The following is a 26,345-nucleotide window of genomic DNA, read 5'->3' as shown; positions in this document are numbered from 1 at the left end:
CCCCACTACTTCCTATAAGTATTTGCTACAAAGCATTTCAGAGGCATAGTTGGATATTACAAAGGGAAGTCCAATCTCAGTACAAAACATACAAATTCTAATTTAAAAGTTACACAGGAACAGTCTTATCATCTGGAACATGAATTCTAGCCTTAACAACTCAGTACAAGACATCAAAATCATCCAATTTCCAACCTGGCCATCCCACGGTAATTCCCCATCAGCCGTGGCAGAAGCACAGTTCAGAGGCTAACTGGCACCTCTGAGGCAGACAGAGCACAATTCATGTGCACAGGTTACTTGGGTGACACAAAGCAGTTCTCTGCAGGAACAGGCTCAGCAATGTCACAGCTACACTAAACCCTTGAGGCCATCACGCGAGGCTGCAGGGGAGTAATCAGAAATACCCATATGGATACTGCTGTGGAGTGCACTGCCTTTTCCAAGGCAGGAGGAAATCCAAAGCATCCAATCAATAGCAGACTACACCCAAGGAGTTCACCACTCACCACCCCAACCACCACCTGCCCAAGGGAGCACAGGACTCACCTCTCACTCAGCAGGGTTGTCAGATTCTTTCTGAAAAAATGACAGGTCAGACTCTTAATTAGTGCACAGTCCCAGTGCTGACTTCAGTGAGCTCTGCTGATTTAAATGGCAAGGTTCTGGTATCTCCCATGTGATACTGGAAGTGGAGAAGAGCAGGGCCAGCCAAATCCTTGTCACCTCTCAGCCTGAGACGTCCCTGGTTCTGTCACAGCTGGCTTCCCACAGACTGCTGTGAACAGCTCTGGGCCAAGGAGAGCTGATGAGGTGCAGCAGCCTCATCTGGCTGCCAGTCAAGTCTGACAGCCTGCACTTGAACTACACACTCATTCCAACAGGGAACCAATGCTACAGGGATTTGGCCTGAGCATCAGATATGTGAAGTGTTTGAACTAAGTTCCCTTAAACTCACAGTCCCCCCACAGAAAGCATTTGTACAACTGCCTGATCAAAAAGCATTGATAAATCGAGTTGTGGCTTCCCTTCCTCTCACTGCAGTGTTCACTATTCCTCCCAAAGGATCAGGTCTGAATCCTTCACTCACTGTACCCTGTGACTAATCTGCTTCATCCCCACATCAGCAGCTGCTGTGAAGTGCTGCTGTTTCAGGGTGGGTGGCACAAAGGGTCCCTGTCCCTGGCTGAAGGACAAGCAGACACCCTCAGCTCCCTGGCAGCAGCCTGAGTTACCACCCAGCACTGATGGGAGCTGTGCTCCTCAGGATACAGCTTCAGGCAGCTGAGCTGTGGGAGAACTGCAGTGAGGAGCTGTGCCACTGCCCTGGCCTTTCCCTACAGAAACACAGGTACCACTGCAGGGAGCTGGGCCAGCCCAGCACTCTCTGTGCCTTGAGTCCCCCAGCTCTACCCTGACATGTGCCTCATAGGGATGTGCTTCTTAACAGGATATGCCATGGTCTGTGCACAGCTGTGCCCCAAAATGCCTCAACCAGGAGTGCAGACATCCCTGCAGCCACTGCTGTTTGCATCAAAGGCACAGGGAGAGGTTGCCATGAGCACCGAGGCAGCCAGTTATGCCCACCCACCCCAGCACAGCCCACGAAGGGACATCACATGCCAGGGAGAAGGGCTCTGTGTGGGCTCCCTCTCGGTGCTCAGGGAGATCAGCTCCTTCCCTGAGGCCACACTGAGGCTGTGACAGGGGCTAGAGATGGATGCACACACTCCTATCCTAAACCAGCCATACAACCACAATCATATCCTCTCCTCTGACTTGGGATAAATCTCCATGTTTTCCACAATCACTTCTTACTCCACTAAAAGCAAACACAAACATTTCAGAAAGCAGAAAAGCGTGGTGAGAACAAAACCTCACAGTACATTCAAGTTCTGCCTGGAAAAAACAGACACCTTAGAAAACAGGGAACAGCTCAGCTCAGTGTTTCTCTTTGAGCCTGCTTCATCACAGTCTCTGCCTCCAGTGCCCAAGGAGTGGGAATGGCTCCCTGTGCACTGCAGGGCTCCTGTTGCATCAGCCATGCAGGGGGAGATGAGCAGAGCCCACGGCGCTGTCCCTGCTCTGCTGTAGGTACCACTGCACACACAGTGCCACGGGCTCACCCTGAAAAGAACAGGCTGACACGGGGGGAAGGGTCAGGCTCTGCTCTCCCAATCTCTCAGCTCCTTCAGTCCCATACCACTCAGTTAATGGCTAGTTAAAGCAGCTTCACACTAATTGAAAGCAGGCTTCTGTATATTTTAACTCTGCGGTTTAGCCCGATTTTTATCCCTGAACTACAGCACGCTTAACAAAGATGACTTCAGAGGGAAGAAAACATCCTTAATTTAAAATTGTACTTACTGTGAAAGTCTCTGCGGGAGCAGCAGTGTCTCTGAAGCCCGTCTCGGCAACAGCAAAGTTTTCTCTCTTGCCTTGCACGAGTGGGATGTGAAGCCAGACCTGGGACATGCTCTGTGTCTGTGCTGATGCGGGCTCCCAACTGTGTATCGTTGCCAAGACACACGGGGCAGACTCCAAAGCTTCCAGATCTCGCCCTGGCCAAGGCATTCCTAATCAAATGCTCCTTTCAGCACAGCCACAGGCATCACACAGGGCTGGAACAGCACGGTTTTCTTTGATTCAGGTAAAGATAAACTTCCATTAAGTGCTCTAATCCGTTTGAAATTTTGCTTATTAGCGAAACATTTTCTATCTGGAATTGTAACCGATGTTAAAAACTATGTTAATTAAAAAAAAAAAAAAATAAACTTTCTGCCTCCCCCCCTGCTTTGAGCTGCTCCGAGATCTCAGAAACAATGGCAGGATTGAAGTCTGCCCCCAGGTTTGATGTTAAACTCTGCAGTGGAATCAGTTATTTCTGAACAACTGTAAGAATCTGCTATGCCAAAATGTCATGATGTACAGGTAAGTGATTCTTGATTGAAACACGGAATTCATAAAATCAGTTACTGCAGCAACACACAATTAAACTTTATGGCAACAGGTCCTGGACAGTTTTTCTCAAACATATCACACTCCAAAATACAAGATGTGTATAGTTTCAGAGAGCAAGAAATAGTCAGATAAGAGGAAGACAGAAGTCTCAAATGCAGCAGAAGCCAAACTTGTCTATCTGAAAAAAATACAATTTCTCCGCTGCCTCTCAAATCAGTATCACAGGTGGTCAGTAATACTCAGAGTTTTACAGGAATATTTTGGGCTCTCACCCTGTTGAATTTGTTGTCCCTTCATACTGTGTTAATTATGTTAATGGCTATTCTGTATCTTAGTGGTGATTAAGATGGAAAAGGTTCACAGAGCTCATGGAAGCCTGTGAAAACCAGAAGAGGCGAACAGACATTTAAGAATCCCATTTTCCAGTGTTACAGCTGATCCTAAATACACTCCAGCTTCATTGTTCAACATTATGTGTTTCTACACGTAAGTTGACTACAATAAGAATGTTTACATAATGGAAGTCAGATCAAAGCATATAAAAATTATCAGAATGACTGATGTGACATGTTTTTTTCCTTTTTTTCCCTACTGCTCACAAACAGGTCTGAAAATTACTTCTTGAATTAGGGTATGCAACATTTTTCAGTATCTTTCAAAATTTAATGGTATAAAAACACACTTCCTGCCCTTTTCTATAATTTAATCATAAACTAGACCAACTTCTAAAGTTCAGATTTCTGCAACAATGGGAATTTTTGAATGCTGAACTTTGCTGATAGGGGTTGCTCAAAGTGGAAAGGATGAAACATTCCCAATATTTAAGTTTTCAGGGAGGATATACTTTAATCCTCTTCTTTCCTCCTATAGTTACCATTATGGGTGTGTAAGTAACTTAAAATTAACTCCTTGTACAAGACCATGTGTAGTATGGCTGGAGAAAACCAGTTAAATGTTCCCCCCACGAAGGGCCTCAGTTCCTGGCTTCAAATAATAGGGTTGTAAACGAGAGTGGGAAGTAAAAGGAAACAATGAGGTCAAGAAAGTACCACGGGAAGGTAATTCTGGTTTTGCATCTGAGTTTTTACACTTCACTGTACTCTCAGACACATTCTGGAAGAAGAATAAACTGCTCTACTGCCAGCTCCTGGCACTGCATTTACACTGAGCCCTGGAGTGTTCTGCCTCCAACCAGCTTCATCACTCAGCCCGAAAGAGATTAAGCGTGAATATTGTGCCAAAAGGATGATCATCTGTTAATGGAACTAGTTCTGGACACACCAGGGAGTGAGGCACCTGAGCCAGCTCATGCCCTGTACACACAGATGCTGAAGGCACATCACTCTCAAGCAGGCAAGGCTCTGTTTCTAGGTCAAATCATTGCCCAGCTGGGCCTGATGTCCCTAAAATTTAGGAATACAGAGCTAAGGGCTCAGGGCAGAGGGTGAATACAGTTCTCAGCAGAGTTAGGATGTCTTGGGATATGAACTGAGAGAGAAGGGCTCCACACATCACAGCAAAGACTGGCAAATGCTACACTTAAATAAAGCACGTATGTTTAAAAATGTATCTCTCCCATTCACAATTTCCATGAATTTTTCAGAAGGTCTAAGAAGGTCTAGTTCTGAAAAGGTAAATTAACTCGTTATCTCTTCACACTTAAAGCTTTTTAAAAAGCAGGCCTGAAGTCAGGAATAAATTCAGCAGGCAGCAATGTCTTGACCTTACATAGGAATATTTGCTTAATAAAACTACGGTTTTATCAGACTGTTTCCTTCTGTTTCCTTTCGGGTAGGTAATGGAAGGTACACCCACCACTTCACTTTGACGTGTGTAACCCAGAAAAGCCTCAGCTCGCTGTAAAAACGCCAAGTGATACATTTCTTTGTTAGAAGATGCCTCGGGGCTCTTGTCGCATTCTTCTAAACACGTCAGGAAAAACGAAATGCATTGTTAACAGCTAGCAGAAAAGCACTACACATTAGTCATTCTTCTCCTGAATGGAAAAGAACAATTTATCATGAAATATCGTTCCCATTATATTCCTAGATTGCTTTGCTGGGTAGCTGCCCTGTCTTTCACAAGCCTCAGGCTGAAAATAGGGATTCTGAAAGAGAAATTTTGATACTCCTGGAAAGAATTAAAGGGAAAGGTGAACTAAAAGTTCACCTTTTGTTTTCACTAAAGAATTCACTAAAAGAATTTTGTAAAGACTGGCGCAAATCAGTTTCTTGAAGTGTTCTTAAAGATTAAACAAAAGTCAAAACGAAAAACTGAAACGTCTACTCTTGAAAGCCATCAAAATGAGAAACTCTGAAATTCACAAGTAATTTCCTTTTTCCTGAGCCAAAATGTTGTCAAAATCAGCATCTTATGGACACTCGAACTTTGAGAGGAAGCAGCTTTACCATTGAATTTGGCACATCCAGCATCTCAGCCAGAAACGCCAATGCGAAAAGAGGAGTTGGAAGACGCGCAGAGAAGCAGCAGCACGCCCAGCTGGAGGAGCAGAGGTGGGGGCAGTGTCTGTGTGCCCAGCGATCCTGCCCTGCCCGGTGCCAGCTCGGTGCCCGCTCCTGGCACAGCAGCGTGGCTGTGGCAGCGCTGTCCTGGCCCTAGGTGCTCTGTTGGGCGGCTCTGGAGAGCCTGGTGTTATGTGTAGTAAACATAATTCACGCCATCCCTTGTATGAAATGTGTAATATTGGATATTTGTTAGATTATGCTCGTTTGTATTAGCCCCCCACCCTCACAGGCGAGACCTGGTGTATATTAAAACCCGATTTACAGGTAAAAGGATGTGGCTCGGCCAGGAGATTGGAGATCGGCCATGGCTGAGAGATACGGGGGACCCCAAGCGCTGTGAATGACCCGGGATGGATCTCATGGAAATCCTCGGGCAGATCCATGTGAATGCAGCGTTCCCATAAATTTCATCAAGGGATTCAACAACTCTGGACACTGAATTGTTCTTCCTCATCACCAAAAAAGAAAATCTTGTTAACCTATAGACTCTGAATAGAAGAAAAGACTAATTGCTGAAATGTTGGCCTCAGGTGGAATTTTCCCTATAAAAACCACTTGTGCCAGGATAGAGGTGTGTGGGCATAGAGGAAAACCTCTGCTGAGGCTGACCTCTTTGTTGCACACCCAGGGCCGACCCCGGGCTCGGCTCTGTTCTTTCCTTGTGGCTGGCTCAGAGAGAATTCGATCCTAAATAAATTTTTTATTATTTCATTTCAATTTGGCTGGACAAATTTTCATTTTTAACACTGGGGATCCTTCTGCAATCGGCTGCTCCCACCTGGCCAGGGCTGCTGGCCTCAATGCTGTTTTTGTGGCCCCGCAGGAGGCTTCAGCTGCTCTTCAGCGCCTGTCAGAGCGCGCTGGGGCTGCTCTGAGCGGAGCTTTCCCTGGGCCACAGCAGCACCGCCGCTATTTATTTATCTGCTGCCTCAGCTCCAGCCCGCACTCCTTCCGAGCAGGGCACACGGATAAATGGCAATTAAATCAGCCACAATGGGTTGTGTTAACTACTGGTAACTAAGAAGCCACCTTGATCCCTCTCTGCATCGCAGATATTCACTGCATGACACCGAGGCCCCAGCGCACAAAGACTTTTCAATTTCGGATTAAACGTGTTGCATTGGAAATAGCTCTGGTAAAGCCCAGCAGCAGCAGATTACAGCTGGCTAAGAGGGACAAATGAATGGCTGAGGGAAGACAGTGGGGATAAGCATTTACATTGGAAGAAGGGGTGCAACCAAACCCACTATTTTGAAAAAAGTTTTGCCATCTTCCCATGTTTCTGGCATCTGCAAATTGCCTGGGGGAGAGGGAAATTCAGTGGACTGGCTGTTTTAACAAAGCCCGATTCCACTTGCTGGAGTTCCAGTTCTTTAGGATCAAAATCTGAAAAAAAAAAAAAAAATTCCAGCCCTTGGGAGACTGAACCAAAACCTGCACCAGTGAGAATGACACTGAGCCCCCGCATAACCAGAGAAGGCAGACCCAGGGCATGGTGTGAGCCCTCTCAAAGAGCAAATGTTGGAACTTGCAGTTTTTCATAGGGAGACTTTATTTGTTTCCAGCTTGCATGATTGCTTCTGAAAGCATGGCTTCCTCCTTTCAGGATTTTCCCGCAGAAAATTTTGCGCGTTGCTCTCCAGATGATTCACATTTAGTCTTAGAGACTATTTTTAGCTGCTTTTATTTCAGCACACGTTCTTGGAGAGCCCCTGCTATTTGTGTGGTTGACATTTCCCTCCCCTTGGCTCCTCTGGGGAGAAGCTCCACGAGGCATTTTTTGGGAGCAGAGCCTGCACATCATTCCTCCTTTTGTGTGTTCCACGCAGCAAAGCTGCAGCACTCCTGAGACTGGCAGCAGCAGTTTTTATCACCGTGAAGCCAGATAATGGAAAGCAAACAAGCCAAGGAAAATCAAACACATTCCAGCTCCTCAGAATGTTTGCAAGGCCATTCTCAGGCTGGTTTGGGCAAAGGTCTGATGATCTGGACACTGAAGGCGTAATCATGCAGCAAATACAGAGGCAGTTGCATACAACTGAGCAATAAAAAACATGAGAAAATTGCCGCAATATGTCTGGGGTAAACCTGACACCAGGACACGAACCCCTTTGTTAGGGTCACACAGCTTTGAAAAAATGGAAGATATTAAATTATCAGTGGGTCCACAGCCAACATCAAGGTAAGTGTACATATTCTGTTCGAGCTGGACACTGATGTCTTAGGGATTAGTTTTATACTGTTGACACAGATATTATGGGATATAGCTAGAAACAACCCAAATCACACGCACATAAATAATGTTTCCAGCCCAAGAGGCAGCTCTGGAAATAGGAAACTGCCTTGTATTAGCTTTCACTGATTTCTTTCACATATGGGAATAGTGCTGAAGTATGAAATCATTTTTACACTGTTAAAGTCCCATGGATGAAGGTCTGTCTTGATTTAATGAAACTCATAAAAAAGGCTATTTTTATGACACACAAAAGATTAATATTGTAAAGTTTCTGCTGCTCTTCCAAGTGTGGTTACAATTTTTGAATGAGTCTAAATTTTTGGCTGGATAGAATTTGGATTCATGCATGCACACACACAGTCAGGACACATCAAAAACATTGGGAAACACAACTAAACCAGAAGGGAATGAGCTGGAGGCAGAGGCGAAGAGCAATTTCAAGGTACACACGTTAAGCAATTGTAATTTTTATCTTTGCTGTCTTCCCTGGTTTACAAGTAAATCTCTACCATGGAGACATTCAGCACACTCTAATATACAACCCCATCTTTTAAGAGCATCCTGTATATTGATCCCCAAAGTATGGCTCAAGCTCATTATCTTATAATCTGCTAGGTTAGGAAGAGCTCCTGGGGAGCCAACATATGGATGCACTGTGAGCACATTATCAGCAGCTCAGCCCATTGCACTGAGCAGTGGAGCTGGGCACACTCTTTCCTTGTGGCCAATATGGTAATAATTAGGGATGCTCTGTGGTTCAGTAGACTAAAAGATTTGACAGACCAAATTTATCCCAGGAGTAATTCAAAGAAGATGGAGGAGTTACACCAGGAGTCATGGCCCACTGTGCTTTTCTCCTTGAAACTCCTGCTTGAAAATATTAGTTATTTGCACATTGAAGTCTGGGCTACTAAACAGTAATTAGACAGCTACATGGGAAAGAATTACCTGATTGTGAGATGATTAATTAGTACGCTGTCAGATATGATTATCCTGGATCTAGGGAATACACCACATTTATTCTTTGCTCCTTACAAGATGATAATGGTAACATAAAGCACTTCTGCCCTAAATCTCTGAATGAACAGCACAAGAGCACAGACAGTAGCAATCAGTACCCAGGGCTTCAATGAAGGTAGGAATATTCAGGATGGACTGACACAGCTCTGTCCTGTCATGGTAGGTCAAAAACAGACAAGGCAACAGCTTCACAAAGACACCTGCTTCACAAAGACACCATACCTCAAATGCACTCAATGCACTACTGCATCAAGTGTGCAGCCTTACAGCAGGAAAGATGCAATTTCTGACCACCTCTGTTTGGTAGTGTAGGCACCATGCTTTGAGACCATGAGCTCCAAATTTTAGCACTGGAAATTTTTTTCAGCCTTGTAAATTTTAAAAATGCCTGTAGGGACTGGAGGATAGACAGCACATTCACCTGTGGCTCCTGAGACAACAAGGAAAGGCAGGAAGGCTGATGTGAGAGGGAGAAGCAAGATTTCCAGAACTGGCTGCTTCTAGCAAAACACAGTGACCTGAACATGCCTTTTGTACAAGGGTGCAAAAAACTTATAATGCCACCCTTGTGCAGTTTTGTAAAGTAGATTGGACACCTACCAATCTCCCTAGACCAGCAGCTTCATAAACTAGTGCAGGTAAGCAGGACAGGCATGTGCCCTCAGCACCATCCAGAGCTTTGATCCTTTCTCTAGCTGTGGCAAAGGAGACCTGCTTTGCTCTGCCTTTCATTTGGGCAGGCTCTGCAGACAGAGGAACAAGGAAAAGCACTCTGGAAAATTATTAGCCTTTGAAATTCAATATCAAATTCCACCTACATGCACAGAGGTACTGCTGTTATAGATGCTCAGATAGAAAGGCTGGCCCAGCAGACAGGGCACCAGGTACCTGCTCTCTCCTGATGATGGACATCTTCTGTGACCTCAGTGGTATGCAGGTACCTGGCTTATCTGGAAACCAATCTGGCTCTGCCCAACCTGGGCCTGATCCCTGAGCAGCTCAATTTATCTTCACACTTGGATGAATAACAATTTTCTAGCTCCCAGAGATGCTGCAACAGGAATTCTTTAGAGCCTGTGAAGCACTTTGATAGTATAATAATGGAATAAGTATTGTAAATAGTTTTTATGCTAATTCCTTCATCTACATAACTCTGGCCTCAGCCTCCAGGAATTTAACTGATACATGGGATGTGGAATAAATCTCTCTGAAGTTACAAGCCTCTGTACCAAGCTTGCAGATCATTTCCACATCTCTCCACCCGTGTAGGGCCACCCCACAGTTGTCCCTGCAGGATAAGGGAAAGCAGCTGCTGTGAGATGATAATGAGTGATAGCCCCAGTGCACTGGGAATTGTGCTGCTTCCCACAGCTTTGGCACCAGCCTTCGGGGGAAACAAGAAGGATGGCAACCCCTTTAAAATCCCCTAATGACTAAGCTCTCTGGGATGGAGGTGTGTGGGCAGCTTTTCCTGGCTAGTCCGTTTTTCCAGCTGGGGTCTTCCCACTCCTGTAAGTAAATGCCATTAGCACTTCTCACATTCTAGCCCTCCTGCTGAGCCAGCTCAGCTCCTGGCAAATTCTTAATTCCAGATAAACCAAAGCAAGCAGGTGCTTCAGAACCAGCCCCTTCAGAAGCATCAGGAATAAAGTTCCTGTGCATACTGGTGACACAAGGCCTCCCAGCCACCACCTCCCTGGGAGCCCTCAGCATTGCAGCCAGGGTTCTGAGCACTCTGTGCTGAACTTTGCCTCTGTGTCACCCCTAAGCTAGACAGCTCCCAATTAACAACCTTGTGTGGCCCCAACCAGCTCTAGACAATATTTTCAAATGTGACCATTGTGAAAGGGGAAAAAAAAAAACAGGTCAAAGGGATTATGCAGGGAGACTAGTGATTGCTGCATGCTGGGCTGAGATGTGAAGTCTGGCTGTGTTTTCAAAGGTGCATAATAATATGTCCTTGTCTGACCTGTGGTGCTGTTGACACTTTTTCTGAGTTGATGCCTCCTCACAAATCCCCATTAGGCTGGAAGCTTGAACACCCACCATGAATGACAGCATCTGAGTGCAAGGACTATCAAACTTTGCAGAACTCCCATTTAAGTTTCACTTAATTTCTTAAAAGCCAGGAGCAGAGGCAATTATTTAACTGTCAAGCCTTTTTGGAGTTGTTTGATGAGGGGTGTGGCTGCTGTTCTCAGACTTGGGGCAGGACATGTAAATTCCATGACAGTTCTCTGGATGTAAGAGGAGGGGGCTACTCTGCTCAGTAGAGCTGGCAACTACAGTCAGGTGAATGTGCCCTGCCAGCCAGCTTGCCATCCAGACAGTCAGAACTTATAGTTTTATCCTTATTTTACTGATAGGGAGGACAGCATGGTATATGGAGGGCATGGTTCAGCTGACCTTCCCAAAAATCATGGGAGGTTTGTAGCAATAGGAAAATTAATTCAGCTATTTTCTCTCCTGGTCCTGTGTTTAGCATTAGACTCCCTCCAAATACACCTTTCATTAACAGGGAAGTTAGAATTAATTTTTCTTGGCTGACAAATGTTCATTAGCTAAGTATTTGCATCAACTTCTCCGTCCTGGTCATAGAAATGCGTTCCTTTTTAGCTACAGAAATTGGAAGAAAAAGCAACTCACCTATAGCTTAGCCAAACCTACAGCTCCCCACGGGAACTCTGGGGCAACAAGTACTGCAGCAGCCTGACAGAATGACAGAAAACAGCCTTTTGTTTCTATTATGGTCCCTTCACAGGTGCTAAGACTGTAAATATCAGCAGAGCGAAGTTTCCTTGACAAACACAGACATAGCAGGAGAAACATAACCTTTGGTTCAGCTTCACTGTGAACAGAACTGGGAGACATTTGGTGTCAGACAGCAAGGCCTTCACATGGGCTGCTGGCAGCCTGGCAGGAGCAGGGTGTGAGGATGCCAGACTGGGTGCTGCTGGGCTGAGCCTGGAGTAGGGAACAGCAGGTGCAGATCTGCTGTGGGAGGCAAGGCACCTTCAATTCATACAACATTTATTTCAGGATGCCTCGGGGAAAACTCCCAGCTTCAGCAGAAATGTACAGCTGCCCAATAAAGCTCACGAGTATGGACAAGGCTGTGACAATATTAGCACCATCCAGACCCTTCAGACTGATTTGCACCCTTTGGGTGATATTTACATTTGTACAAGGCGTGAGGAAGGGCAGCACCTAGGTACATCCCCTAGTTGCTTTTAGATTAGATGAGTTTTAATTCCCAGGTGATTCTACACTGGCCAATGGACATAAATTCCTTGCTATAGCAAGAGCAGAGCTCTGTGACTGAACAGGTATGGCCCAGGCAAGGCCTTTCAATGGGGTCCCACTGAAGAGTTGCTAAGTCCAGGCTTGCAGAAGGCTTGAGATCCTCACTCCTGAGGTACAGTACAGAATGCAGCAGAGGATCCAGCTCTGCCCCATTGTTAGGTCTCTGCAATCACAGGCTGAGAAGAATAATTTTGTACAAATTCCCTGATTTAAATCAACCCAAAGTGACTTTCTTAAAGAAAAGCCTGCTGGAGCTAACAGTCTGATTGTTCCATAAATCAATTTCTTTCCCAAGTGTAAAATCTCCACTTGCTCATTCCATATCTTTCATCCTAATTAAATAGTGATGTGAAGTAATCAGCAGTATTGTCAATGGCCTGGTGCTGCACAGATACTTCTGAATGTACAATAGTACAGGGAAATGAAGCTAATGAAGAAGATTCCCACCCAGCATCTGCGCCATGACCTACAGTGTAGACTGGAAACATCCACTGAAAACCAAGACACCCATGATTGTAAGCTGAGTCCAGCCAAAGGCCTGCAGTGTCCCATGTTCTGTAAAGAACAGGTCATGGAAGGGGCCCTCCCTGTGCTAAATATGACCTTTCTTTACCATTTTAGCGGGAGCAAAATACCTCTAGTTACCTTTCCCATTCTATTTCCATAATCTGCTCAAATTAAAACACTGAACTACTCTTAAACACTGATCCCTGCCTTTGACACTCACCTCTCCCTTCTAATTAATCACATTCAGTATGGAAGTGTTTGGATGCCATGAGAATTGAGGCAGTGAGCTGTCAGCACAGGGGAAGCTTTGAGACCCCTTGAGTCATCCAAGAAGCAGTTACAGATGGTGAAGTGCCTCAGGAAGCAGGAATGTGTGTGGTCCACGTGGTTCTTGTTACCCAGGGGCTCTTGTGGAAGTGTGGGGAGTGCCAGGGCAGCCCCAGCTCCTGGGAAGTGGGACCTGGTGCCTCCCCAAGCACACCTGCACATGCCAGCCCCAGGGAGCCATGCTAACAGAGGTAAGAGGGGATGTCCTAACCCAGTCTGAACTCCTGGGAGGTTATTCAGGAGTCTTTCCTCTCTTGGGTATCAGTTCCCCCACAGGAAAGAAGACATTGCATAGGAAGGAGAGTCCTTGCACAATGCAAGTATCTAAGTCAAACTAAATATGACCATTTCACTCAGTAAATCTTGAAATACTCCTACTAGTGCTGGTTTCTTCCCTTTCCAATGTCTTCCTTCTAAAATGAAATTATCCTGTCCTCCCAGGAGAGAGGCAAAGGAACACAAGACAGGCACTATAAAAATAAAATCAAGAGAGACTGTCTCTTCCTGTGAAGGTTTCTGATCTAATAAGACTACACACAAGCTAGAGGAAAAGCATTTCCCTCAACGGTACAGCAAATAATACCCTGGCTCTAAGTCAGGAAACATCTGATGATTTTGTTTATAGGGGAAAATCAGTGACCTTCAATAACTGCAGAGAAAGTGCTCCAGGACTTTCCCCAGCTCTAGGACCTTGCCTCATGAAGCACATGGGGCAGTGTTATTCAGTACATTTCACTGCTAAAACTTCTCTTTGTAAACCAGCAGGGTATCAGTCACTCTTGGCAGGGCACCTTCTGCAATATCTGAGCACAAACTCCTTCCCCTTTGATTTGAGAACCATGACATGACACAGGATGTCTCCTGATGGCAGTGTTTTGTCAGGGTGCAGTAATCTGAGAAGGCTTCCTCAGAGTTTCTTTATAGGCAAGGAATTGTACTAGAGAACAGCTGAACTCCGATTTTACTGCACAAAACTCCCTTTTATAATTCCCCATAATATCTTACCATTGCTTGGCAGTGAGACAAACAAACATTTAAGTGCAGTTTCAAAACACAGTGGGATGAGAGAGCTGATGATTTACTCTGCCACTTGACTAACAGCTTCCCAGGTGACAAACCTGTGGCATCTCCCACAGCCAGATAACCCTGCAAAGTGTGATTCATAGTGGGATGGTTGTTGATCCTTGTGCTGAACAGTTTGGAGAAAAACAAATATCTGTGAAAGGCAATATTTATCTATTAGTCTCATAAAATATTCTGCATTACTGATTTCCATAAAAATCAGATCTCAGAGGCGCAGTGAAATACTGACTTCATTCATTATTCAGGTCTCCTCACTTTTTCACAATAATAACTAGTCTGTGAAATATTCTGAGGAGTGACAAGTCATTTTAAATTCTGAAAATCCAAAGAGAACCCTGTTGAAGGTGAAGCAGTAAGAGTTGGAAGGAGGGATATATATGGGTAAAGCTCCTACTGTAACAGTCTCAAAAGCTTACAAGGTGGGAAAAAAACCTCACATCCATCACAGCAGGAACACAAGCTTGTTTCTCTCATGTTCTTAAATTGATTTTTATAATCTGACAAACAGTTCTTCATGGTTCTTCAATACCCTACTCCATTCTGGACAGGCTCCCACCTTCCATGCACTAGGCCTTTCCATGACTGTGCCTTAGGGCATTGTAGCCATATGGTCCATCTCCTGATGAAAGACATGTGCCCCACTTACCCACAAAAATGTTCCCCAACGGCATTAGCCTTCAAAGACACAATAATTAAGAACTCATTGAAGAAACAAACACCAATAATTTTTTCAATGCATATGGCAGTAATAAATGCGGAACTGTTACAGATATAGGAAACTTCTTACAGAGAATATACAAAAATACACAAGGTTCTGTCTGTTGCTCTGTCACCAAAACAAGACAAACATCCTCTCTATCAGTTGAAGAAAGTGGCAGCACAGTCCAGTCAGTTGAGAAGTTCCCCCCATTTTAAATGAGGTCAGGCTTTGTTGGAGTGCTATGAATGAACTTCTACCATGAGAAAGACAATTTACCTAAGTATTGCACTATTCTATAAAAATGGGTAGCCAAAAGTCTACGATGTATTTATACCCTATTTATGTATTTGGTGTACCTCAAAGGGTGCAGAGCCTGCAACCTTTCTCTGCTCCAGTCATTATCCTGCTTGGCTCTAGTGGTGTTGCACAAACACACACTGAGAAAGCCTTTTCCCCAGACATTATGTAGAGTGACCAGAGACTGATGCCCAAAGCTAACAAACGGGCAGGATTCACATCAGGGCTGTCTCCTCACAGACTCTCAGGCTCCACAGCTCAGGACAAATCAAAACCTCTTGCAAAGTCAAACAGTTTGTTATCACACTCTTATTCAGACAGGCTGGCACAAGCTCCAAGGATCACCCTTTTTGATACGCCTTTCCTACTTTGTGCATTCCCTTTCCAAGCCCTTCCTAGCCCTGGTGGCTCAGACTGAGCCACCAGATTCAGCTGTCAGCCCAAAATGCTTATCAGCATTTGTGTCACTCTGTATCAACACTGCCATGGTTATATTATTATTATTATTCCAAATTAAACTTTCCATTAGCTTACCACAACCGAGTTCTAAAACAAGCCTGGGATCAGGGTGCACATCCACCCAAACATGCTGCTCTGTCTCATGGCCTGCTCCCAGTTGACGCTGGAGTCAGGTGGGCATTTACAGTAACAGCCTGGGTAAAAAGGCGAGCCAAATAGCAAGTTTGGCAAATTAAATCCTAATTAACACGGCCTCTCAGGGGCCTAATTAATCTTGCCTAGATTTTCGTAAACTCAGAAAATGTAATAATTCACAATTTCTTTCCTATTTCTCATCTGTATCTGTTGGAGCAGAGACAGTTTCACTCCACTTTAATCAGTGCTGAAACTGGTTTAGGTTCTGCAAGGAAAGAAATGATCTCCCTGTTCCATGGAGCTTAGGATGAACCTCAGCAGCCTCTTGTTGGCACATAATTGCTCAACAGAAGCTGCATTTCTCTGCATGCCCATCCTAGCCAGGGCCTCTGTGTCCCTGACTGAAAGAAGGTCAAATAGCCCATATCTCTTCTTAATTTTTAATCGCAATTTCATGTTGTTATTTCAGCTGCTGGAGGCAGTGTAGCACAAATCCCTCAGGAGTAATTCCTAGATACTCTCTTGTAGGCTGGCCTACTTTTTCTTCCTGTTCAGTTACAAATTGCTTCTGTGAGCCTAGATGTGTGACAGTGCTGCCTCCACCCAGACAAAGACATTCTACACTGCAGCATGTTAAAAAAAAAAGTAATTTAAAAATCACCTTTTGACTCTTCTCCAGTTTCTAAAAACAGACAGGATAATCAAGATCTCATTTTAGCTCTATCAGCCCAGCTGAGTACTGGTTTAATTTTAGACAGTTCTGTTGCCTCTGATGCAGGACACTGTCATGGTCCCCCTGTGGCACTTCTGTGACACTTTGCTGTGGCAGAGTCCCACAGCAGGACCAGGTCACAGCCGTGCCAGGAGAACCTGGGGGGGGACACCTGAGAGAGCAGGACAAAAACCACGAGATTTTGTGGGGACTTTGGGTGTGGCAAGAGCTGGGATTGATGTAAGAGATGAAGGACGTGGGAAAGGGGTCCTGGAGCTTTCATAACTGGGAAAAGAATTGGGCAATTTCATGAACTGCCTGGGTCACTTTGGTGGCAATTTTTGAGGCTACTGAAATCATGTATTTGAACCCTGAAATACTGTCTCAGCACAGCAACAGCTGTGTGACAGAAACAACTCCTGTAAGATTTCACTTACAGAAGAATATTTTTATTTTAGTGGGAAAATTTCTAGCAGTATGTGCAGCTATTGTTTTGAAAAATGACAGAAGCTATCTTCAAAAACAACATGCTCTCAGGTTCATCAGAGAATTTAAAAGGCAGAAAAGAAGCAGTCAGATCCTTTTTGTTTGCTTGTGCAGTGAGGGATTTTGCTGGTTTTATCAGCTAGAACATCCCTCTGTGGTTGACTTTCTCTTTACAGTTTCATAAGTAATCTGGAATCTTGGTTTTCTCAGCCACCTTTTACACGTTTACATAGAAATTTCTTCTTCTGAAAAAAAAACAACAAACAAACCCACAAACAAATAAAGACTAAAACAACTAATTTAAACCAATGTTATTTACTTTAAAAAACTCCTATACTTCAATTTCACAGTCTTATCACTGTAAACATTCCACGAAGAAGAAAGACAATTGTGCATTGTCCCACAATCATCCATAAATTAAGCAGAAATTTCCCCGAACAGCAAAGAGAAATGATACAAAGTAGAATAAGAAATTAAAAAAAAAAATCAAGAAAGAAAGAACCAGTGTCAATTTATGAACTGGAGGATAAAGATTTCCTTGTCATGCAAGTGTCAAGAAAGCCAGTGAATGCTGCATGCCCTGCCCTCACAGATCTACTTTTACAGATTTTTTTTTTTTTTTACAGACCTAGTATTACAGATATTTTGGTATTCCCCAAAGGCTGTGTATCAGTCAGGACTTGCTCACCACCCTCTGACCAAGCAGTTGCATTTCTTTCATGGAAGCACAGAGCAAGGTGAGTGCTGTCATAGTATTTCTTTGCTTTTGTTGCTAAGAATGCTGTACTCAGGACACACCACAAATTAAAGTGGACAGATTTTCAGTACATCAAACAAAAGGCAAAAGGCACTAAACCACAAAGCCATACTTACCTGAAGGACTAAATCAATAGGGATGTGACTTCTTCAATAAAAGAGACCAACTTTTAGCTTTCAGTCATTCCACAGCTTCTACCTAAAGATTTTGCTACAGCCTAAATTGGTCTATCCAAGGATGGGAGGAATATTTTGCCATGGCAACTGACAATTTCAGAAAAAAACACCCCCAAAACTGTGCTCTGTCAGAAAATCAGCAGATTAAAAGGTTGAAGATAATGACTCAGAAAGAAAATTCAGGTTGAGACAGAAAATGTCTATTAAGTGGTTCTGGTAAAGAGAGGGGTGACAGGCTTTAAAATGGTAAAGCTCTGAATGCGATACAAAACTCTACATGGACCACAGCAAATAAATATTAAAAAAAAAAAAAAAGATATATAGATAACAATAAGTGTACAAAATTAGTGTGCTATGGGTGCCTGGAAGGATGCTCCAGTTGGAGCTTCATCTGTGCTGCCGAGTCACAGCTGTGACATCTGAACCAGGCACTCACACTTCCCTGTCTCAAACCACCCAGCCAAATTTAGCCCTAAGAAACAGTAAATTTTAACTCAGACACAACCCTGTGGGGAAGCAAACAATCTTTGGCCCCTCAGTGATTTATGCTTCTACTACAGGAGACCAGTGTTTCACCTGCAAGAGCAGGTGCTTAAAAATTTAAAGCAGCTAATTGGCAGAATTTGTACAAGAACACTGTCACAAATTCAGCCCAGATGCTGGATTCTCACAGGGCCCTACCTGAATCAACACTTTGCACTGAGACATTCCATTCTGAGGGCTGTGGCTTCTCTGCCAGGTCATCCCCCAGCCCTGCTGGCCTCGGAGACTGGGATGTTGTGGCAAGAACTGCATGGGAAACGATTTCTCCAGCCTACAGGCTCTAAGATCTTAAGAGTATTTTGTTGACCCAGCCCAGGATGAGAAAGTCAAAAACTCAGATTTCTTTCTAAAGAAAACGCAAAACACATTTTGAGAAAGAGAAGAATTATTTTTGACCAGACCAGAGTGTATAATTTCTTTTGAGTTATTTTATGTGTTTTATACCACAAATGAGCAAAAATGAGTCAGGGATGAAGTAACTTCCCCTTTAAAAATGTCAGTGTGTGATGTTCCACCAAATCAAAAATGCAAGCTGGTTTTAAAAAAGAAAGTAATCTTCAATCTCTTTTATGGCTGTGTTTGGAGGAGTTGGCATTTATTTTGTTGAAAGGTGCCTGCCTTGCCCCAAGTGCAGAACTGCTCATTCTCAGTACAGCAGTTCTTCAGGGCAACATTTCAGAATCAGCTTGAGCAGCCAGAGAGGCAGGTTATTTTTATGCAGGTGTTTTGGACAAAGGACAGTTATTTGTGCATGTATGCACAAACCTAAAAAATAAAATTCAGAATATCACCAGGTGAAAGCAGGCAATTTCCATGTAAATGAATTCCAAATGGGGGCACACCATGCTCTTCATTGCTCTTGGTAATTGCTCACTGGGGGTTTCTCAGCAGTTGTAGTTAATGTTGCTTTCAAAAAAAAACAGGAAAAATGAACTGCTGAGAGTGCTGCCTGTAGAGGTTACAATAAACTTCTCACTGGTGCAGACAGTGCACACTGCCTGTGTAAAATCCTGCCTAGGAACAGGCACTTTTTTTCTCTCTATAACTGCATGGCTGTACTTTACCAAGCTTTTCTCCCACTGTACCTCTCCAGCAAGGATTCAGACAACAACCTGGGGAACAACCCCAGAGGTTGATCAGGGTCTAAGAAGTGTTTCTACTAATTTCAGCAGGGGCTGGGATCAATCCTGAGGCTGAGCCTCCCAAAGGCCATCTCTGGAGATGCTGAACATACTTATTTCTCTGAGGGGAAGGAGAACCTGGCAGATTTAGAAGCACTAGATCTAAAACAGACTTCTGGATGCAACAGGTCCCATGGTGGCAGCAGGACACAGGAGCCCCCCAGCAGCTTGGCAAGGGGACCAACTTCCAAATGTGCACTGTGTGATCCCAGAGGGGCAGAAACACCCCAGGTCCCAAGCATAGGGAGGGGAATCTTCACACTGAGCATCTACAGGGCTGAAAACACACTGAGAGTGACTGAGAGCATGTGGGTGGTAGAGAAAACTGGAGGATGATAAAAAACAGGGGAAAAAAAGGTTCAGTTTGATGTATTTAATACTGCTTGTCCTTACCATACTGGCTGGCTTCTCTTGGCCATTGGTTGAAAAGGTATTTCCACCTTAACCACTTGTGTGCTTTTTTGTTAAGATAGGAGTGTCTCCACTATTGCTGCCACAGAAGGTGGAAGGAAAGATATATTTCACATTAAGATAGGCAACACCTGTGTTAGAAAAACATTATCAAGAAAAACCTTCTAACAAATGAAGTCAATTATTCTCTCCAAGAACACTGGCAACTCAATGGTCAAAGTGGAGTCATTGCTTCTAAACACAGAATGTATGAGATTAAAATTAAAAATATTCTGGTTACAGGGTCTCCTGCTACCGTCTTCCACAGCCTAGTGAAAAGCCCATTTGTATCACAGTGTTTTCACAGTGCAGGTCCCCTCTGCTCTGACACAGGTGTTTGGAGATATCCTCACACAGCCAGTGGGAGGAACAACTTTTTTCAGAAGCTGGTGAGGGACTCCTAATTGCTACTGAAAATATTTTCAAAGCAGATCAGCCAGCAGTCCCAGCTCCATCCCAGAGGCAAACACAATTTATTTGTCATGTTTCAACAATTTTTCTGCTGTTCATACAGTGTAATTAATCACTTGGCAGGCAGGGGAACACACAGAGGACTGAAAAGACAGCTCATTCTTTGATATGCAGCGATCATCCTGTACTTTGGTAAGAGACATTCACTCTTATTTACAGATGGGAACAGAAAAAAAAAAAAAAAGGTACGTGTAACTCAATACAGCAACAATTAATAAGAAACAAATAGTTTTGACTGAAACAAGGACCCTGCCAATATTGTTCCTTACAACATGCTATTCCACTGGGTTTGCACTATGGCTTTTGGCCATTGATTCCAGATGAAAAGGCAACAACTCACATGTAAAAACAGTCTGTCCCTTCCCTGAGAAGGAGCACTCAGAGGTGCCCTGCTAGCTGATGGCGAGAGGCTCTAAGATCTGTCACTCAGCCCCTTCTTCTGCCACCTATTGGGGTGATCAGGCTCCCTTCAAATTTGAACAGCCAACAGGTGAAGAGCTGACAAAGGAGCTCCTGTTCTGATTCCCATTTCCCTAAACTTAAGTGCTCAGACAGAAGAGCACCTAGACCCACACCACCGCTTCCCAGGGCCTGCAATGCAAATCTTGGCCAGAGAGCTGCAGCTCCAGCCAGCCTAATTCCCTGTGAGTCCTGTGGCTAGTGCTCCCAGCTGGCTGGGTGCCCGGGGAGGCCCAGAGCCAGCCTTTTGGAAATTGGAGACACAGGCACTCTGCTTTGTTTGAGCTGGCTCAATCCGGGCCTGGCTTTTCACACACAAACTTCAGCTGTGGGCTCTGTGTTGGTTACCATCTCCAAAAGGCTATCCAAGGGCTCTGAAGTGCTACTAGATGCCCGCCACAAAGCAAACTGGACTAGGGAGACTTTTGTCTCCCTTCAAACCAAAGCCAAAACAAGAGTTGAGGCCATCAAAGCAAACATTGAGAAAGGAATTTGGATTGACAAATTGGCTTCTGGCAAATTCTGAGTATTTCTATTACCTCTCTAAAGGCTCAGAGAGACAGAAATTATACTAATGAACAGCACTTGACTGAAGCAGTGCCTCAAATGGAGCACAATTCAGACTTTAAGCAAATCAACAGAGTCAACTCACAGACAGACAGAAAAGGTTTATTTGTAGGTCCCAAAGCTGAAAGGCTCTAGAACTGCTATCTCCTAACTGCAATCCCAGCCTCCTAAGTTTCTTTGGATCAGCTGTCTCTGGTCCAAAGAGAAGACACGCTCTGCAGCATGAATCAATGCTGATGGAAGTCAGTGAGACATCCTGTAGTAACCCATAAAAGTTTTGCTCTTTATGTTCTGCATATCACACCTAACAGCCTTGAGCCCAAAGGCAGAGCTCTCCATTTGCCTGTGATATCATTCACACAGCCTCTCAATACAGGCCATTAAGAACCTTCCATGGAATGGCCTTTACATTTTGAATTGCATGCACAATAGGATTTTTTTACAAATTTTTCAGACATTAAAAGCTTGTCAGCTTTTGCTCTTTGTTTACACTGAAGAAAAACAAAAAGTAAAATCAGACCATTAAAAAAACATCAAATTAAATGCCCCAAGTTCCTGGTATCAGGAGGTTTTATAAATCCCAATAAATAAATTGCATTCAGTTTTAATTAAAGGCTGGAGGTTTGGCAGTTTCTTCTCCACTTGACTCAACATATGCAAACAGCTGGACTAGTTCAGCACTTCACAGTGGCTCCTGCCACTTCATCCCACAAATGGAATTACCCTTACCTCTTCAGTTTGATGCCTTTGGGCTTCAGAAAGCTACAATACAGGGAGGGGGCTCTTGGGAAAGGAAGGACAAGTGAAAGCAGAGGACAGGGGAAACTTCCTTTCAAGTCCTTCCTTTCACATGAATGCAAAGACAGCATAACAATGAACCAGCTCAGCACCTGCTTTTGTGTAAGCACAGCCCCTTGGGTGGAATAAAAAAGATGCATTCCCTTTTAAAGTTTCTAGTTGTGCCATCATAGCAGTTGTGTCCTTCTGCTGCCTGGGAATTTGAGTGCACCTGAGAATCAGAGAGACATGCAAAGGACGTACTGGGGTAAAAATCAGATTAGACAGGCAACTACCATTTGATCCAATGGGAGCTGCCCATAAATTTGATTACAGCACCAAGAATTCACACTCATTAATGTCCAGGAGATGCAAGGACAGCTTGTATGTTTTCCACATGTTCTTCTTTGGGAACGGGGAACAAACATCATGAATGATGACAGCCTCAAATCCACCTGACCCTCAGTTCTCCTCTACTTCATCAGCTAGAAAATTTCAACTTCCTGCCACAGCACAGGCTCCTTAAGGTGGGAGCAGAGGCTGTTCAAGCCTTTTCCCAGTCTTTAGCTGACATCTAGCGAACAGTTTCCAAACTGCACCTGAAGGACCGGGAAATGGGAGATGGAACCAGCCCTTCCGGAGAGCAGTGGTGCAGAAGAGCTGTGGGATGTACAACAGTGCACACCATTCCCTGTCCTCTCCCCACCATGACAGCTCACCTGGCCTGGGCAGGTGTGGAAGAACCTGGTTCTGCTCCCAGGCTGCACAAATCCTGCATTGGCTCCATTAAAGTGGGCAAACACTGCTACAGGACCTCACTGCAGTGGTGCCACCCCTGCAGGGACCATCCAGGGGGCTGGTGGCCATCAGGAGTGACCAGCAAGACTTCCAGCACAGTAGTGTCAAATCAGCAGGAGGGTCACCCTCTGCCCCCTCCCTCTGCCAGAGGCACAAATCCAGCACTCAATTAGGAAACTCAGCAGCTGTTACCAGGATTAGCAACTGCAATTCCACCCTCAGGCTCTCCTGGAGGACGGATGGCAGAAGAGGTGCAGTTTGCAGAGTTTTGCAGGTTGTCTTCAAGAGCTCTCCCCAGCACATCTTTGCATGACCGCAGATGTGAAGTCTCTATGGAATACAGACCCAACTGTCACCTGCATTCTAAGAGTGTCAGAACCAGCCTGACACATCTGCACAGCAACAGGGCAACACTGACTGTGTGCAGAGCCTGTTTGCATTTTATAGCCTCTTTCAGCTACTGCAAACCAAGGAGTTTGGTTTATGGCATCTATTAAGGTAACCAAGCAACAGCATGGTGGGTGTCTGTGTCATCAGTTACAAAAACCAGGGGTTTAGAAACAAGCAGAGTGGTGATGGGCACTGAGGTGCAGGAAATGTCTCTGTATTCTTTGTATGGACAGTGAAACTGTTCTGTGTAACTGAACACACTTATCACATCCTTCCTCAGCACCTGAGAATTGTCCTCACACTTCACTGCCTGTGAAGGTAAAATGCTTTTCCTGTAGATTTCAGTATCATTTGCAGTCTAGAACACCACTGACACACAATCCTTCTCTGAATGCACTATGCTAACTGCACCTTTAATCTTTAGGTGGGTGGAGGCGATTAAAACCAAAGTGAAGTGAAGAAGGGACAAAGAGATGCTAAAAGGAAAACTTAGCTGTACTCTACTTCTTAGACTGAACAGACACTGACAAATTAAGGATACAAATGAGGACCTTTAATGGTTTAAAAATATGCTACACCCACCAGCCAAAATACCAGCAAAGGTTTCCAAAGTGTATTGTTTCTGCTTCCCAACAGCTATTGAGGACCTGTTTATTATCTGCAGAAGGTCCCTAAGGACTTGTTCACTTACAAAGTTTGACTGATTTAATTAGATACAAATCAGTGTTTTGCACTTGTGAGGTGCCAGCGAGCTTGTACAGGGATCTCCCTTCACAGCCAGGTGAATACTGAGGCTTCTAAGAGGAACATTACCTAAATGCTAAACACTTTCCCAACAGTTTACCCGTGTTAAATGCAACTAAAACAGTATGGATGGCTTGCTAACAGCCATGAACCGAGGAAGGAAGGAGGAGTCAACAGGCCAAGTAAAACAGCAACATTTACAATGATCCAACTACACATCACTCCAGAGGCTTCCTCAGCCCATAAATATGAGCCAGAATTAGTGCTTCTCTTACCTGGTAATAGTAATCAACATATTGTGGCTGGTAGAGCTGGGGCTCAGAGTTTTCAGGAGACAGGACATCTTTCAGTAACTCTTCACAGCCTGGTAAAGAGAAATGAGAGGAAATGGTAAGGCCAAGAGCTTATCTTCGATTGCATGGACAATGCAGGAAGAAACACTGGTTTCTAGACAATCTGTATGTACAAAACCTTGGAAGGCAGCTTTGGGATTTATTTAAATAGGTGTAACACAACTCTGCCTTCAGAGTTCTGCCCAGCACACAATTCAACATGTGGAACTTGAAAAGTGCAATTATCTCAGCAGGGATACACTAGCCTGCAATGAAACTGAAAGCTGAGCATTGCTTGGCTAGGTACCCTGTGGGGTACAAACCCACCTCTAACCAAACCCAGGCTCTGGAGTCAAACACTGCATTTGCAGGCTTGGCATGATCTGCCAACTACTGCACATCAGTGTCAGGTGGAGCTGCTTCTAATTTTCTCTGGTCAAAATGACAAAGGGGCAATGCCTAAGTGTCACAGACCCCCCCTTCAAAAACAGCTCTGCCACAAGAATGTTTCACAAGCAAATATCTATGCACTGCAACCAGAGATTCGAAGCTTGTGTGTTTGCTTTTGTTAACAACCACATTAAGAGCTGGAAAAATCAATATCTGTGTTTCTCTTGGTCCTTTCTCTCATTTGAAAACCTGAGACAAATATAGAAACACTGAAATCACCAGATGCCTTGTTCCCCATTAATTGCCAGTGACTCCACTTGGCAGGGTGAGCTGTGGAAGGCAGTAATGTCAGGCCAGGTTATTTTAGAGCACCCAGCTCACAGCCTTGGGCCCAGACTGTGTGAAACCTTCTCACCATGTGCTGTGCACTACCCTACTTGGAAGCTGCAATTGCCCAGCAGTTATTCCTCCCTTCCATCCCAGCACTAATGCAATATATTTGGCTGTGACATTACACATGGATACATCTCCTAAAGCAGGTGAGCCAGAGGAAACAGGGTGATGGAAGGAAATGTGAACTGAACAGGTTTAAACCATTAGCTGACCTTCTCACCTGGTTTTACATGAAGGACTAACATCTGTAGGGATGAAGACATGTTGTGGTTATGGAGAGGAGTCCCTTGCAAAGGAAAGGAGTACTTTAGAAACCAGAAAAAAATGACCAGATGGAGAAGCCTAATGGGGGATCACTGTGGGATCACTGTGCTGTCCCTGTCTGCCACACACAGGCACCTGTCAAGGTAGCACCTGCTGAATGGAGACATCATTAGACTTCAGAAATGCCACACGGACAAAGGCAGCAAGACTAGTTTCCTTTTTTCAGCTTCTGCAGCAAAGTGAGAGTCTCAGGTGGTACTGAGCAGATAAATAAGGATAAATGAAGCTGTTAAATACCCACTTTGCTGGAGAAGTGGGCAAGAATGTGTGGTAGGGTCACTTCCCAAAGAGGAATTTATCTGGGATTAACAATCAAAAATATCATCTACTGGCTGACAGAGGAAAGATGTTAAACTTGTTTGCCTGGAGAGAGCATCTTTCTACATAACTTGCCCTACCTGAAACTGTCACATTTCCCACCCAGCCACAATCCTTTTCTTCCTCTTGGTTTTAGCTTAAAGTGCTCTGTGCTTGCCTAAAGTTATTTGCTACTCCTCTCACAGAGGAAAATTCAATTTATTGTTTCTACCTTTTGACATTAACAATTAAAGCTTACTGCTCATCAAATTACCTTGTGCCAGCACCCACTGTGAGACCCATCACACATATGAACTGCTTTGCTAAAAGGTCTCTGCATGAGATGGAGCAACTACTCCTTTTAAAGTGAGTTACCTCCAGCAAAAAAGGAAAATAAATACCAAGTGCTACACAGTAATGGATGCAGATAAGTGTAATGAACAGAGTATGTTTAGTGCTCTAAAATTTCTCAACAATAGTTTACACCATAATTTCAAGCTTTACTTTCCTAATGCAGTTGTGCTAACAACAGTGCTCTCCCAATT

The 26,345-nt window shown here is 44.3% G+C and overlaps 1 protein-coding gene across 5 annotated transcripts in view; it reads right to left on the bottom strand.

Moving 5' to 3' along the window:
• The window catches only part of RAB11FIP4 (RAB11 family interacting protein 4), a 98,231-nt gene that overhangs the window by 41,246 nt on the left and 30,640 nt on the right, over positions 1–26,345 (bottom strand). For 3 of the 5 annotated variants that reach the window (XM_030287588.4, XM_072937159.1, XM_030287590.4), the window contains exon 3: positions 24,340–24,428. In XM_030287588.4, coding sequence (XP_030143448.1) covers positions 24,340–24,428 — 89 coding nt within the window. Of the gene's footprint in view, positions 1–2,367; positions 2,608–17,624; positions 17,761–24,339; positions 24,429–26,345 lie in introns of those variants that run through there. The other 2 variants (XM_030287593.4, XM_030287589.4) reach the window with 2 other exon arrangements.

Source organism: Taeniopygia guttata, chromosome 18 (assembly GCF_048771995.1).
Source record: "Taeniopygia guttata chromosome 18, bTaeGut7.mat, whole genome shotgun sequence".
Taxonomy (NCBI): domain Eukaryota; kingdom Metazoa; phylum Chordata; class Aves; order Passeriformes; family Estrildidae; genus Taeniopygia; species Taeniopygia guttata.
This window is presented reverse-complemented; position numbering and strand designations above follow the sequence as displayed.